The 17,585-nt window shown below is 38.5% G+C and overlaps 1 protein-coding gene across 33 annotated transcripts in view; it reads left to right on the top strand.

Annotated features, from left to right (window-relative positions):
- Positions 1–17,585, top strand: part of LOC310727633 (uncharacterized protein) — a 74,652-nt gene that overhangs the window by 42,402 nt on the left and 14,665 nt on the right. For 27 of the 33 annotated variants that reach the window (XR_014534057.1, XM_083544304.1, XM_083544306.1 and 24 more), the window contains 4 exons: positions 10,812–11,686; positions 12,470–12,697; positions 14,499–14,631; positions 14,819–14,878. Coding sequence is in view for 32 of the 33 variants with exons in the window: in XM_083544304.1 (XP_083400430.1) it covers positions 10,812–11,686; positions 12,470–12,697; positions 14,499–14,631; positions 14,819–14,878 (1,296 nt within the window). In the remaining variant the exon portion in view is untranslated. Of the gene's footprint in view, positions 1–7,367; positions 8,751–10,811; positions 11,687–12,469; positions 12,698–14,498; positions 14,632–14,818; positions 14,879–17,585 lie in introns of those variants that run through there. The other 6 variants (XM_083544293.1, XM_083544294.1, XM_083544297.1 and 3 more) reach the window with 3 other exon arrangements.

The following is a 17,585-nucleotide window of genomic DNA, read 5'->3' on the forward strand; positions in this document are numbered from 1 at the left end:
TCATCATGGGGTACTGAGTGTTGATTTACTGAGGAAAAACTTCAAATTGCTGACTGTAAAGAATAAAATATTTCTGCTTATACTTTGGCTATATTCAGTTATCAAGTGGCTTCTATAAATAGTTCAGTGAAACGCCGTCGCAGTAGGCACAGATCTATGATTAATGAACAGAGAGGATGAAGATATGGTCTACTTTCACTGTGCTTATCTATCTTCATTTCCTTTTAGCACTCTGCAAACCCACAGGCATTTGGGTCAGTGTTTTCTCTTTCTTTTTCCATTTTACTCAGTTATCTGAAGACTTTTAGGCAGGAAACAAGACACTTATTTGTTTATCTGGCTGTATTTATTTAAATTGTTCATGATGATCAGATTATGTAAAGCTTTAGATTGCTTTATTTTAACAGATTATTTTATGAATAGGGATACATCAACACAGGCATCTAATATCAGTTGTGCCCAAAAAGAAATTTGCTCAGATAATATTGTACGATACCAGGTTATACAATTAGTATATTACTGATGAACACCTATTATGCTGCATGGAATGACAGTGATCTGGGTATATTTCATGATGAATGACTAGCAAGCAGACTGCAAGCGGTGCTCTGTGAGAATATTAAGTTCAAGCCAATGCTGTCTGATGAAGAAAGACATTTCTACAGACCTAACAAGTTGAATGGAAATTGTACCCTTTATTTAGTATGTTCTTGTTAATCAGCTATAATTAGTCATTTAGAAAAAAGTGATTCTGATGTGCATTACACTTGGTTAGAAAGCCAGAATACAGAATAGCTTATTTAAACACACACTTGTAGCCTGAATGTGTGGACACCTGTTTTTTTTCATGGCCACTAAACAGACAGACAGACAGACAGACAGACAGACAGACAGACAGACAGACAGACAGACAGACAGACAGACAGACAGACAGACAGACAGACAGACAGACAGACAGACAGACAGACAGATGGAATGATTGCCTGATTGATTGATTGGTCAAATGTAAATCAAAATAAAATAAATTGTTGTAAATAAAATATTGATCAGTATTGCATAATATACTGTAATTTGGTAATTATTTAACAAATTACATAATATAGCAAAACGGAGCAATTTCCAGCACCGTAATGTATAAACTTTACCGTGTATATGTATGTGGCAACGGGCCGGTTCGCGAGAGGATGGCAGAGCCAGACACGCTCTGTTTCAGTGTCCAGCGACGCAGATCGGAGAGAGGAGAGAGACAAGAGCTAAAAATGGGCTTTAAAATAGAAAGAAATACTAAAAAATGCTCTAAAACTGAGAGAACTGAGTTCTGGTGAGAGTAATTAATCTCACAAGGCAGGAGATGCGTACAGCCTTTCAGCGTCCCAATATATCTTGTGAACTTAACAAAAAAAAAAAATACAAAATAAAATATTTCCTGTATCACTATTGTCATCGTAAGATCAAAAAAATCGTAAGTCAAACCATCATAACTCGGGGACTACCTGTATTAGTTTTTTCAAATCATTTACTCTTTTCCATATTAATTTTTATTTAATTTTATATATTGTTCAGTGCTAAATTGTGTAACTACTTGAAGGCTTGTATTTTTTATTTTTATTTTTTTACATTTTATTTTACACCATACCATAAGTGAAATGTCTACACCATTAGGAAATGTGCAACATTCTTCCTTCAGCGTTGGAGTTTCTATAGCATTGTATGAGTTTGTAGTGTTGATTTGTGAGAGCTGCTTATAGATGTTTCAATAGATGCCAAATAAAATACTTTGATTTGAGGTTCATATTTCGAGGTGTTGAGATGTCTGAGGTGTGTGTGTGCATGTGTTTGTGCTTGTGCATGTGTGTCTGTGTGTGTGTGAGGGGTGTGGCAGTATGATACAGCTGTCTCTGCTGCCTGTGTAATTTTCAGCTTTTTCTTTGCCAGGGAGGATCAGTGTCACTTGGGGTGCTATTTATCTGCAGAAGGAGGCAGGATAAGAGGGTTTGGTGTCAGACTTCCAACATGCAAATATATATGCTATAGGATGTAATATTAGAATTTAAACCTAAGCAAAGGCTTCTTGAGGTTTGCATAAGTGTGCATGTAAGTGTGGGTTTGTACAGATGTGTGCTTTTCATTCATTTGCCTGTTATTTAGAATGAGATTTATATAAATCATCCATAGTTGTTATCAGCCACTATGAAATAATATTTATCGGAAGCATTTTCACAAGCTCTGATAGTCGAGCATTCATTTTTGTTGCACATGCATAATTTGTGCATCCAACATTGTGAATCATAGCATCAGTTTGCTATTTATATCCGAAGTGAAGTCATGTATAAGAATGTTTTAAGACCTTTTTTTTGCCCTGTTTCCAATCTCACCTATCAACTTCTTTCAAGTGCCAAATAGGCCATCAGAATAGCAGGATTTTTTTATTTCGTACTGGTACCACTTGGGCTTCGGGGGTTAAGTATAAATGATGCAAGCGTCCTTAATAGTATGTGCAAAATCATTACTTGCAGCAGTATCTTGGATGCCCTTGTACTAGAATATCCCTGTACTGCACCATTATAGCTCGTGCTGAATTAAAAAGACCCTCAACTGACTGTTATAACTTTAAAATATGAAACTAGTAAACACAAATTTCCCTTTCTTACTAGCTTGGATAAATAGATATAATGAATAGAAATATAATAATAATAGGGTGTAACGGTACACAAAACTCACACGTCGGTACACAACTCAGTTTTTAAGTCGCTATTCGGTTAAATTTTGGTACAGTTAGGGGGAAGAAATACAGACCATAAAATTGCTTGTTGTTTTTCATTAATGTCATTTATTATTTACATTTTGAAACATTAGTTTAAATTTTTTATATAAATTGTAAATAAAATGCCTGCTTGGTTTAAATAACAAATTTAATATATCAAAATAAAATGGAATAATGCAGGTTAATGCCCTTTTTTATTATATTTATTAAATCGGGCCACATTTGTTAGACCCTATTTGGTAAATACAGGTTTGTATGCAAGTGTATGTGTTTTTTACATAATATTTAATTTTCGAAATATATGTTCTACTTAATTGATGTTTTACGTAACAGTTCAACTTACTTCAGCACACTTTAACTGTCTTGTATGTCTCAAAAATGCATGCATTTGTTAGTCATTTACCCATTTGTTTTATTGATTTATTTATAAATTAATTAATTTCTTCCATCCTTTAGTCATTTATTCACTCCCTCAATATATAAAATTGTCAGATATTTTTTCTTTTAAGTGAAATTCTTAAAGCTGTACATAAAACGAGGGTCGTAAAAACGTTGACAGGAAGTGGCAGCGATTTTGCACATGCGCAGTAAAAATCGTGTTTCCGGTACGTCTCGAGTAGTGACAGCGGGGACTAAACAATTTTGCGGTCTGCCACTTAATATGCTTGTGAGGTACCTCTTATTTTAATTCTGTACTGCCTGTAAAACAAGGATTGTATTCGGTACACATGTGCACCGAAAGTTTTATATACAGTGTATTTGTACCTTTACATACCTATAATAATAATCATAATAATCATAATAGTAATAATAGTAATACTAATAATAATAATGATAATAATAATAACAATGGTAATAATAATAAAATCATATGTATTTATGTTCAACTCTATAATATATTAGTTTGCAGTTTTATTATTTGAATTTAATTTGCTCTCCCTGTTTATTTCTGATATTCAGTGCTTTGATCTGGTTTTACATATTATAGACACCTGGCTTCTGGCTTGGCATCCTGGTATATAGAGCTAATTTCCATGGCATTAAAGAAAAAAATGAAAGAGAAAAAAAATGTTGTATGTACGTTGATTTCTTTCTTACTTTCACAGGCCCCACTGAAGTAGTCGTGTGTGTTATGTTTTTACTCCTGTATGCTTGGTATAACTTGAGGAAATTAAAGGACAGTTAAACAGCCTCTTTAATCTTGTTTCGGGGATTTATTCTACTGGCTCCCCTAAAGCGATGACTCTCAGGTGTTGGATATGTTCAGCAGAACTATTTTTAACGTCAGACCAAATGCCTGTGTGTTTGCACCCTCCCCTGCATTTTAGTCATCACCCAGACATCCGTGTCAATTTTATTTGACGCAAATGGAATGCTTCGTTAGAAACAAAAAGCAGCTTATATGTTTCTCTTCATGTGTGGACAATGAAGTCGGAGGTCGATTGTGCTGCTTATTTGGCTTGCCATTTGTTTAGCCATTGTGGACTAATTAAACATTTGGCAAAAATGATTTCAACGTGAAGGATAGAGTTCACAGAAAAATAGCTGAGAAGGTCAGCTCCATGTGTTGCTCAACGGCAGGCAGGCTTTCTCCGATAAGAGGTGTGGCTTAGCTAGTTGCTATGGTAACTGAAGAACAGCTGATGTTTCCTTGGTAATGGGGACAGATGCTGAAGTACTAGGCTTGGGGTAAGCTAAGCTCCAGTTTGCCCTTGTGAAGTTAACACATGCGAAGACGCAGACTGTTTTGTGATAATGCGTTGCGCACAAAACGAAGGTGTATTGGAGCTCAGCACTGTAGGTTTGCAGTCTACATGCAACAGTGCCGCCATATAATCACAATTATTCCTTTGTCCATCCCCACTGGCATTCCGCACAGCCAGCTTTGCAGTTTAATGCCGTGGCATCTGGTTGATGGTGGGGGGTCCAGTCACTTGTCTCTTCGCAGAAAAACAAATGCGAAGACTCAGAAAAGGATTTATTAAAGAAACATACAGCCGTATTGCCAAGGAGCATCAGCATGTTAATTATGCAGCTATGCAAATCAGCCAGGCTTGGGCTTGTTTCTATAATAGGCACAAGAACTTGATGGCTCCAAATCCGTGGGTGGCATCAGGAGAAAGCAAGAACAGTCTGTACTACGAGAAGGGTCTTACTCTACTCCTTGAAAATGATCATTTCTAAATACCCTCTGTCTATACTAACACTTGAGAGGGCATTCAGATCAGCCAGTTCACTTACCAGCATATTTTTGGTGGTTGATTGACGCTGTTGGTTTTTTCTTAGCCTTTTATTTCCCCTTTATATTATGTAACAGAGTCTATAATGAGAGGGCCAAGTAAGTGGGGTCATCTGGAGAATGGCTTTAAATTGAATGCCACTCAGTAGGAGAAGAGACTGACAGCATGAAGGAAAACAACAGGGAGGGATTTGTTTGCCACCTAGCCGACAAAATCTGTGCAGCCTCATAGATTTATTTTCACTGTCTGCTGCATCCTGTTGTTGTCAGCATTAAAAGTGTCCTTATTCATTTTTTTTTTTTTTTTTTTAAATGTGTTCCTGAGACCAATATGTCTGAGCACAAGATCAGCCCCCTGCACACTCACTCCCTTACATGCAGCCACCACCATGACAAGACTCACGTTGTCATGGCAACAGGAGGCAGTTGCTTTGGAGACTTAATGAAACAGGGCGACCAAGGAAATAATGGCAGCTCACTGGAGAGTTTACGGTGGGTGGGTTATAGAGCTAAACATAGAACCTTCGCAGCCAGTACAAGTCCTTCAGGCTTTTGTTGTGTCTCCTTTCATACTCTGTTTTTTTTTTTTGTTGTTTTTTACGATCACCTGCATTCTTCATGCGCAATAACTAATGCCATTAGCTTTACTAATGACTACTGAAAGACTTGAGGAGTAGGAACTTCGATTTATTTGTTAGAATGGGCATTTTTTTTTTTGTGCACCTTTCAGAATCAGAATACTTTATTAATCCCATAAGGAAGCCAAATGGTTGCAGTTGCTCACAGTTCAAGATCAAAGTAAAAATAAAAATAAGAAAGGCTTAATAAAATATACATATTATGGTGTGTATATATAAAGTGAAATGTGTAGCAGCATGAAATGGAATTTGTAGCAGCAGTGAAAAACAGGTGGCAGAAAAGTCAGACTTCAAACATTTTCATCTTTTTCTTCTTCTTTTTCTTCTTCTTCCGGCTTCTCCCATTAGGGGTCGCCACAGCGGATCATCCGTCTCCAAACCCCTCTGTCCTCTACATCTGCCCTCACCATCCACAATAATATTATATAAATATAAAAGTTATTGCACATGTAACAAATTATCATAATTGCACTGAGATTATTGCACACAATTTCCCAAGGTATCTACAATATATGTGTGGCATGAAAATATTTAAATATAACTGTATCTATATTATTTATATCATATAGCAAGTGTTCTGCACTGGCAAACTGCACACACAACCATCCTTTTAATATGACTTCTTTGAAATACCTCTGTAACATACGTTCAAGCTTAGCTCTTATAGTATAATATAGGAGTTTGCGTTCCTTCTGTACTGTTCCTTATGCCTGAAATGGGCAACCTGTTACTGAAGATGCATCGGTCTTCTTCAGGAATGTCAGTTTAAAAATAGCCTCAGATAGACTTCAGTTTTAGAACAGCATATCTCCTGGGTGTATTTGTCCTTTTTGCAGTTGTTTTTATTGCTTCTCTGTTGCCATTTGTCTTGTGTTGGGATGAATTTTATGGCTGGTAGTCATTTCCATTGCTGTCTGACTCACCTTCCCCAGGGAGTCTAGCATCAGCCTCCATACATGACGAGATCAGAGACAACAGACATTCATTTACCTATTTGTTTTTTTTGTTTTTTCATGATGAGGGTTTTCACGCCATTTGGCATTCATCCATCTTTGTTTATCCTTCTTCCTACACCTCTGCCACTCTCACTCTGGCTGTGGTGTGCTCAATTCCTAGGAAACAGTTTTACAATCAGAGCACACTAAAATGCCACTGATATAATTGGCATCCAGTTGGGCTTCTAAATCTGACCGTGTATGACTTTTGTGCAAAGCCCACTGCTGGTAGACTGAGAATGCACAGGTGCGGATAAAACCGTGCGAGATGCAGGGTTAAAAAAGACGAATGCTTGTACTAGGAGATTATTCATCCAAATAGTGAAGTCGAGACGGTGTGTGTGCACTAATCAGTGGTGTTAATCATTCCATTTGCAGACTGCGACTGGTAAAGATTTTCAGGCTGTAAGTGGTCATGTTGCAGGTGGCTCTTCTGCATATTCTAATTCCTATATTTTCAGGGGAGGGAGAGTTTTAATAAGGTCGATAAGCAAAGATTATATTATAAGATTGACCGGAATTCAGAAGAGGAAGTGGAACAGGAGGGGAAGGATGGGCATAAAGCCGCCAGCGTGGAGAAAATGAGTGAGGCAAAAAGGATGGGCATATCCAGAAAAGGAGGGAACTTATTTTTTCAACCGACGAATAAGCTGCTACACAGAGAATCATGTGACATGAGCCAGGGAAATTGCCAACAAATGGGGAGGGTGGATGGGTGTCTGGGGGAGAGAGAGAGAGAGAGAGAGCACTGCTTCACTCTCACAGATACTTGGTGAATTGTGGATCATAGATACAGAGAGAGAGGGGTAACGCGCTGACACTCTCTTCCATTGACAGCTAGACCAAAGCCAGAAGGGATAATTCTAAACTATTATATTTGAACCCAGAAGAAAAAGGACATTTGAAAAGAAGACAAAGACATATATATATATAAAGATATATTTAAGGACTAGATAGCAATAGATAGAGGAGGAAAAGAATGTCCTCTCTCTCCAACCAACAGCCAGCATCTCCATTCTCGGAGTACAGTGAGCTATGCAAAGGGTCTTCTATGTCCAAACCCCCTGCCACACAGGGATGGGATTGGCAGCATGGTGACATTGGGGCTCCCAGGAGCTTTGCTGGTGCCCCCCGAGCCCTGGGGCTGACCGATGAAGATAAGCTGTGTTTCTTTGACCCTCCAGCAGCGATTGGCAAGGAGTCAGATCTGCAGGTGCCTGGAAGAAGTGTGATACCTGGAAGCATGTCACTAAGCAGCGTAGGGGAGAGCCTAGAGAGTCCTATGTCTTCATTGCCCTCACCTGCATCCCCTGGAAAATTTACAGCATCTTTGCAATCTGCAGGTAACAGTGGGATGATGTCTTCTTCAGAACTTTCAGGATCATCCTCACACTTTACTGATGTCCCATCTCCTTTTGAATCTCTGAAACCAGCCAATGTAGCAGAATGGAATCCATCACCTCATGGCCTCAGTCCAGAGATGAGCCCCAAGATGGGCTCTCCTCAAGCAACCCCTAACTACTGTGTTATAGGAGTCGTTAACGATAATTACCTTGAGGGTGGAGACGAAAGTGTTGTCAGAAGACCGGCAGCAGAGGGATCTTCAAATGAGAGCGAGGAAGAGGGTGAAGTTCTCGAGCCTTGTTTCATGGGTCGAGCTGAGCAGCAGAGGAAAGCGATGAGGAGAGCCATGTCCGAGTGCTCCCATTTGTCTGTGCCCGCAAGCATTCAGTTGCCAGACAAGTACCCTGGTGGAGGAATGCTGGACGAGCTGACCTCGCCAATAGGAGGACCACGCCGGCCTCACACCGGGGGCATGAAACGCTCGCTCACCGTGGCTGATGATCAGCCCCCCACACCTCCACCAACCCTTTATGCTACCGGGAATCGTAACGACTTGAGTAATGGGACTGGGACGACGCTTCGTTTTACTCCATTTCCACCACTCAAGAGTAAAGGAAGCTTTCCGCTCTCCCCCATGGAAGATGTCCCAGAAGGTTCTATTGTAGACAAGGACCAGGGTGTACTGCTGCCAGTGCCTGTCACAAATCGAGTTCTCAATGGCACCACCGTTGGTAATGAGGGCAGCGTCAGTCTGGTCCCTGTAATCGAGGGTAGGTGATGCAAGCCTGTAAGAACTCCGTAAATAACAATAATGTATTGCATTAATGGTAGTGAACAGATTATAATAGATTATTTTCCTTTGCCAAGTCTACCTCATAGCCATAATGAAAATTAAAATCAAATTGAGAGTGCAAAAGTACATTGTGTATTACAGTGGAAAATGTAGGATGGGATGCTTTTTGTTTACTTTGATTGCTGTATGTGGTTTTTATTAGTTTGTTTAGGTAAGTAAAAACAAATGTTTTTCACTTTTTAACTGTTACAACTAAAGGATATTTGAGCACAAAATTCAAAGGGCATTAAACGGCCAGGTTGGATTAGTAGGTCACTCATATCTTCAGATGATCTGCGTAGAAGGTTACATTGGACTATTTATATTATGCTCTATTTTAATAGAACCTCTATTGATGTACATGTATGTATTTCCGTAAAGGTGTCAATGCTTTATTAAATTGCAGCATAAAAAAGACAAAGATATGCCTGCCGGAGCCATTGACCAGTGTTTTTTTATTTTTAATTTTTTGCATGTGGTCTGTTCAGACAATCATGTCATGTGTTTCTATGCACCTGTAGCCTATAGCTGGTCCTTCTGTGTTCATTCACTCATATGGATCCTTCCGGTGTATAAAAACAAAACAAACGTTTGTGATTGTGTTGAGTGGAATCTGATTTAAAATCTGTTTCCTGGCTTATAAACCTAATTTGTAGAATCAGTGATCCAGATTGTCTGGTTGATGATTCCTTTTGTACTTAGCATTAGTTCAGAGAGATACATCACTGAAAATCACATCTTTCTTAGAGAGATTCTTTCAAATTAATATTTTGTATTATAACAAATGTGGCATCTTTGTCATATTCCCAGAAATGCACAGTGCAGTAGTATAGTATTATTGACACAAATGTTCTGGAGAGGTTATTTGTGGTAGCGTCTTGTTTTATTCCACTCTGATGGTGAACACGGATGTGTTTACCTGCGAAGGGCACATTATTGCAGCCTTCATTTCAGGTTTATTTTTATTTATTTATTTTGATCCAGTTTGCCTTTCCTGACGCCAGTAGGGATGTCTGTCAAGACATATATGTAGGTAAACTGTTAGATTTTTGAAGGTCGAAAGGTGAGCAATAATTTCTTTGCAGCTCTTTTTATATACCAATGCTTCAAGAAAAACTGCATTGTTTATACCACCATCCAGTGTCTATGCATAGCTTGTGCACATGTTTGAGTCACAGCAAATCAAATCTTCTTCTCATTTTAGCTGGTAATCAAATGACTCAAGACCGACTCAGCTCAAGCACTAGGTCTTAATATAATGAATTTGAAAGATCACGTCGTGCTAAGGTTTGAGTACAAACACGGTCTGTACTGTGGCAGTGGTTGGCCACAATCCATGCATAGGTGTGTGTGTGTGTGTGTGTGTGTGTGTGTGTGTGTGTGTGTGTGTGTGTGTGTGTGTGTGTATGTATATATATATATATATATGTCATATTCAGTTACAGAATGTGGACCTGATCTGGCCCTGCTTGTTGCTTCTTTACTAATTAATTTCAGATGAATGATTTTGTTTCCAAATTAACTCAGACGCTCATTTGGAAAATGCATTGTCATTGTTTACACTAAAGAATTCAGCAGCTGAACAGAAACAGGGCTAGGGAATTGTACCTGAGACCATTTTATTGAATACAGCTTACATCAGTACTTGTGTCTAAGTACTCTTATGTCTTTTCTAAATGCTTTGTACCCTCTGCTTAAGTAGACTTGACTTTGTTTTTATTCAAACATTGTGTACATGTCACCGAGGGGCAACAAAGCACTTTTCTTACCAATTCATTCTGCATTCTGAAGTGGCTTCAGTAAAAATTGCGAACACATTATGCAAGTAGTAATTTTCATAATAAATTATTTTGAAAATTTGTGCCTTATGTCTATGCTAATGCAAATGGAATTGAATTGGGAATGGAATTGATCTCATTATTTTTGCAAATAAACTGCTTGGGCTGTGAATACAATGTACAAGAATAACACAATTAGTTTGTTTTACTATTTTATGCAGTCAAAACGGAGAAAATCCAGCCAGAGGTGGAGAAAATGGAGAACCTGGAGAAGTCTGATGTGTTCAGCAAAGTGGACAAGATGGACAAGATTGAGAAGCCTGACAAGCCTGACCAGGTGGTCAAAGTCGAAGAGACCGAAATAAAAGACAAAAAGGACAACAAGGATAGTAGCAACAAGCAAGATACATCTAACAAGGTAGACAAGGTACAGAAGGAAGATATAAAAGACCTAAAAGAAATCAAGGAAACTAGTGAAAAGCATGATACATTTAACAAAGAGGCCAAAGTTGAAGAGACTCAACTTTGTGATGATAAGTCAATCAAAGCCGATCAATTCGAGCAGCCTGACAAAACTGATACGAGTAAAAAAGCTGAGAATTTAGAGCAAGTTCAGAAAATTGACCTGAAAGCTAGTGAAGGTAAGCTAGATCTGTCTCCAAAGATGGACACGGAGGTGAAAGTGGAAAAAGTAGAGTTGAAAGCTGAAGCTACCAAAGTTGACATAAGTAAAACAGACGAGGACAAACGTGAGAAAGAAAAGCAGGAACAGAAGCTAGATGAGAAGGACAAACATGAGAAAGACAGGCCTGATCAGGAGCAAGAAAAAGACAAAGCTAAAACCGAGGTTGCAGATTCAGGCAAAGATGGAGCCCCAAAAACGAATTCTGTGGAGGAGACAAAGCTGTCTGAGAAACTTGGAAAACAGGAGAAAACAGCAAAAGCGGGAGGTGAGGTGAAAAAGGAACCAGCTGCCAAAGCAGACAAAGAAGATAAAACTGAAAAGGCCAAAAAAGCAACACCGAAGTCTGTGGCTACTAATGGAGCCAAAACTGCACCAGGAAAAGACCTGCCTAGTCCAGAGAAGAAAACCAAGGTACGTCCCTTCTTTTTCCAGTCATCCAAATATTTTCCATTGATCATGCTCCTGCTGCTACTGCTGCGAATGCTAATTTCTGTTTGAGTTATTTAACATGCATGCATACACACACACACACACACACACACACACACACACACACACACACACACACACACACACACACACAAACAAGTGCATCAAATTTAAGATCATTTTATCTAGTTTCTTATTGTGTTCAGAGATTCCAGGGTATGTTTGCCAAAGATCACTAGTGAGCTTCTTCTTATGAGGAAGACAGGAGAATCTGAAGCACTTTTATTCATTTGGGCAGTTGGATATTTTTTCTTTGTCTGATCAGCTAAAAGCTGCTAAAAAACTCAGAACTTATTTATTTGCCTCCTTTATTAGTTGACTAAATTGAAAATCTGTTCGTCAAAGACTAACGTCAGCTATATATATATGGTTAAAATGACAATAAAAGCTTCTTGACTCTTGAATTGAAGGCCCGGCTAATTTGGGATATGATGAGAATATTGTTTTTACTTTAGCTAGCATTTTTGTTTGTTTGTTTTGCTTTGTTTTTATTAAGTAGCTAATATTTTATATATTTAAAAAAGAATAAAAATAAAAATAAATAAAAATAACCTAAGCTATAAAAGAAAAACCTACACTACAGGATCCATCAGAAGGCTTAACACTGCTCTAGCTGCTTGTGTCCTGCTGCTGTTATTGGTCCTTTTATGCTTTTGTTACTCCTTTTGCTTTCCATTTTTTTGGGTTTGCTGTCCATCCATGCAGCCTGCTACCACGACAACCAAACCGAGCATGACCAAGTCCCGGCCAATTACGGCTACGACTGCTCCTAAACGCCCAACCCCAGTCCCTACCTCCACAACCACCGCCTCTGCTACCCTCAGCAAAAAAGCACCCATGCCCAAGGCACCCACACCCATGGCTGGCACCAAGCGTCCTGCTTCGGCTGCCAGCCGTTTAGCCACTGCAGTGCCCAGTGAGGTCAAACCTAAGGTAAGTCTTTAAGTTCTCTATTTGGGAATAAGAAGATTAGCTTGTTTGAAGTCTTAAACGCACTCCTAAACTACAGTCATTCCAGGACTCATTTTGCTTGCATGGTTGACATGTTTGTGATTCTTTTGCCTTTATCAGTTCTCATTTATTTATACATCTGCTGAAATATTTATTTTTTTAGCCATATTATTATACTGTACAAACATTTTATGATATACCTCATATATTTATTTCCATTTTCTAAATATTGTAAAATCTAACTAAGTATAGCTAAAAGTTATAAATATTTAATGGTGAATTCTCTGCCATAGTTTAAGGACCTAAGACCTAAGGACCAAGTAAGGTCCTTAGTCTTTGTTATTATTACAGACTTTTATAAAGGGCACAAACATGTTTAGAATTGTGTGGTCATTGTGTTTAGAGGAAGATTAACCATTTCTGGAACAGCACTAAGAAATGCAGGGCCTAGATACAAGGTGGTTTCAAGACTAGTTTTGCAACACGCCAACAGATGGCAGAAGGCTGCATGCACAAGGCTGCATGCACAGTCACAGGGACAACCAATCTTCAGAAGTCAGTATGCCAAAAAGACATTGTCCTGTGTACATCGGGAGCTGTGCAACCGGTGCTATTCTGATCACGTGCTAACACGTCTGCGATTTCATCAAGTATAGCAAGTTAGAATAAAGAGCAAACGTGAACATCTGCGTAAAACTGGGCAAATCTGCCACAGACATTTGAAATGGTTCGACAAGTTTACGTCTACGCTTCTATGACTTGTTTGAGGTGTTTTGAGAGGCATGCCTGCTTTAAGAGCGGAAGAATATCACCGGAACATGACTAGAGAGCAGGATATAAAGCAAGCAGTGTTTACACCTGCCACATTCATTACAAATGGATTAGTGTAGCTTTTTTTTTAATCATGTCTGCTAAATTGTAAAGGAAAGTAAGAATGACAACAAGCGTGTTATGTTTTTTTCTCGTGTGCTCATTCGCTACGCTAATTAACCAGTCGGAGTTCACTTTCTCACCGATGACGCCGTCTGGCCAACGGTGCAGAAAAAACTAAAGCTGAATGACACTCAAAAACCACCGGCCGACCATCAAATTGGTGTGTCCCGGGCTTTAAGTTCTTATCATGTGTTGTTAATCTAGCCTTATATATTTCATTGGTTAAATATGATGCTTCTTTCGGTGAGAGAATCAGAGTAAAATTTTGGAACTGTATTGTTAGTGAGCCTTCAACCAACTGTAGTTTAGGTTACAGGTTGGCACGGGGACCAAAACCTGGTAACAAATGCACTGATAGGAGAGGCTTGTGTTGTTCAAGAAATGTTTTATTTGAGCAATTTTCTCAATCACTCTTTATTAATTAACTGTAAGAATTTGAGATGAAGGTGAGAAAAAAAGAAAATCAGCCAAAAGAATCAGCATCATATCGGCTGCCCTGATTTCTAAATATTGGCATTGGTCAGAGAAAACCCATATCGGTCAGCCTCTAGTCTTCACAGTGGAAGAGCATGTCATCTCCACGACCGGAAAAAGGCAAGGTTCGCCGCATTGTGCATGGAGAATTCGTCCTTAGGGGCAGAAAGTCAATAATAAGTTCTGCTGGCAGGTTTTAAGGCGTCTGCGGGAGGAAAAACCGCATCTGTGGCATGCTAGTCTCAAAAACTTTATGATAACACCGTGTATATATTTTCTGGTTTCATATCAGAATACAATGGCGTGCCAGTGTACTGTGAGAAAGGGTTAATAAATATCATCCTCTTAGTTACAGTGTGTTTTACCTTTTGTTTAGTTGGCCACAGATTCGTCAGTGCCAAAGTCCCATGCTGCTCCACCCCGGTCCACAGCCTCCAAGAATGGTACGTCTACCACAGCAGCGAACAAAACCACCACTTCAAGTGCCCTCGCGGCACGCCGCTCTCTGGGTGAGTCTATCACACACACACTGAACTACTGAGGTCTTTCTGGTCTTTCTGTTTTATTACTTACAGAATTACCACTAAATGTCATGTGACATTTTGTCATGAAACTTTAGTTTGCTTGGCGTAATGTACAATTGGAGTACACAAGAAAGCATGAATGACATGTGGCATGACGTTTTATTATACGCAGCTACAAAGACTGAGAACAAAACAGGGGAGGAGAAGAAACCAAGTACTCTGAAGACAACGGGTATGGCATCGTGAATTTTGCCTCAAACATTTTTCTTTTTCATTGTTTTTCCAGCATGCAATACTTAATTTGTAGCCAGGGCAGAGGAAATCATGAAAACCGAAGATTTTTTTTTAATAATATTAATAATGATAATAATCTTTATTTTATGTTGTGCCTATAATCACACCTCAAAGCGATTTCCAAACATTAACAAATATTAATAAACAACAAAACAACAACAAACAAATATATTTTAAAAAATCAAAGATACATTTGAAAACATCAAATAATCACATGAAAGCTATCTTGAAAAAGTAAGTTTTAAGGGCAGATTAAAAAAGATTGAAATATTCAGCATGTCTAATCTCAATGGGGAGAGAATTCCACAGTTTTGGTGCATAGGAGGAAAATAGCTGATCACCAATAGAACATAACTGGGTAGAAAGAACACTGAAAGACCAGAATCAGAGGAGCGGAGATCACGCCTCAAAATGTAGATGGTTAACAGTTTTGCCAAGTAATGAGGTGCCATACCAGGTAGGGCCTTAAAGTCAAATCAAGTTTATTTCTATAGCGCTTTTTTTTTACAACGGACATTGTCTCAAAGCAGCTAAGGTGAGCAATGTGTATTTACTCCTGATGAGCAGCCGTGGCGACTGTGGCAAGGAAAAACTCCTCTAGATGTTATGAGGAAGAAAACTTGAGAGGAACCAGACCCAAAAGGGGAACCCATTCTCATTTGAGTGATATCAAGAGTGTGATTATAAATCCTAAAATAATACAAAACACTGGAGAGTGAGAACTAACATAAGCACCGAAATGTGTAAGATTATGAGTAATGTTCTTTCTACAGTCTGTTACAGATATTTGAGGATATAGGTCATATAGGTGCATTTGGAGTCACCAATGCAGTGACTCCAAAACCGGAGAAATGTAATTATGTAAGAATGTAATTTTAGTTTTTCTATATACATATATGCAGTATAGGTCTTAGTGTTTATTACAGTGAGCCTGAACTAAATAGCCTGTTTCAGGTGCCTGTTTTTAACCTTCAGAAAAGCTTGATATCTTTGAGTCTGAATAGCAGGAATTTTATATTTCGCCAAGCGGATTGCATTGCTCAGTTGCTGCAAACAGACGCTACCTGCAGCCCTTTTTTCTTCATTCTAACTGAAATTGTGAATCATGTTCAGTCCATTCACGCATAGATTGAACTTTCTCAGCAATGTGTTTTGATGTACTCTGCCATACAGATGTTTATTATTTAATGTGACCTAAATGTGTGTTTAATACAGAACATCTTCCACAAAATCTAAATGTCACCACTGGTCTGTACTTCCTGTGTTGCTTTTTTAAAATTTGATAACTTTAATGTAACCCAGCCATGATCTTGGGCTTTGTATCCTATTCGAGAGCCAGTTCATGAATCAATGAATATTAAGGTGACATTAAACACACAACCAGTATAAACAGTAAAGCCTTAAAGAAGAAAAATATAGAGTGCCATACAACCATATATGGTGCCATACTACTATGCCTACTATCATGCCTCATTTAGATTCCTAAAGGTGACATGTTTTTGCGCTCTATAATTCTGATATACCTAATTTATACCACAGACCTGTCACATGACATGGCTTGTTGACATGTGTGTGCAACTCAGTGTAGTTATCAGGTAATAAATAGAAACTCAGACACATTTGAAAAGGTGTCTTAACTTAGCTACCACAAGTTTCCACCCTAATATAATTTGGAAATGTGCATACTTTAAAATTCCTTTGATTGTTATGACCTGAATGTTTCTACATTTACTTCATGGCATAAAAAAAGCTTTCACATGGAAATATTTGAGTATTTGAAGGGGACTAATTAATGGTGTCCACAAACTTGCCCATTTATTTAGTATTTTCTGTACCAAATATTTACCATTTTACGTAGACCAAATATCCAATATACTGTCGTAAGTTTGCGGACACCTGGTCATCAGTATGGTATGTGCTTTTTGAGCATCACATTCCACATTTAGTCACAATTTCCTATTATAATTCCCTCCACTCCTCTGGGCAGATGTTCCACTAGATTTTGGACTGTGCTTGTGGAGATTTGTGCTTATTCAGCTACAAAGGTGTAAAATCCGGTACTGATGTAGGTGAGGGTGAGGCGGTCTGGGGCGCAGTCAGTGTTCAATTTATCCCAAAGGTGTTTAATGGGGTTGAGGTCAAAGCTCTATAGCATGAGATCTACCACTCCAACCCATGCAAAGCATATCTTCATGAAGTTTGCTTTGTGCACAGGGGCACTGTCATGCTGGAACAGGTTTGGGTCTCCTAGTTCAAGTGAAGGGAAAATGTCATACTACTCTATATAAAGACACCCTGTACAATTGTGAGCCTTCAGCTTTACGATAACAGTTTGGGAAAGAACCACGTATGGCTGGGAACGTCTAGTGTTGTCGATAAACTGTGTTTATTAAGCCTATTTTTTACAAATGTTCCTCTAACAAGAGGTGAAATGATCTGGCAGTTGAATAAAAACATTTGAAAGTGAGTAAAAGCACCACAGATTAATAGAGCCCAGCAATATTATTTAACATTTAGAATAATTTTATATTAACAACTGGTATATTTAATATTACTGATATTTAAGATGTTATCTTACTATGATGGAATAATTATAGTGTCTAGTGCTGTGTGTTTTATGTGTCCTCGGCATCTTGTTGCTGCCT

The sequence above is a fragment of the Silurus aristotelis genome, assembly GCF_946808225.1.
Source record: "Silurus aristotelis genome assembly, chromosome: 1".
NCBI classification, from domain to species: domain Eukaryota; kingdom Metazoa; phylum Chordata; class Actinopteri; order Siluriformes; family Siluridae; genus Silurus; species Silurus aristotelis.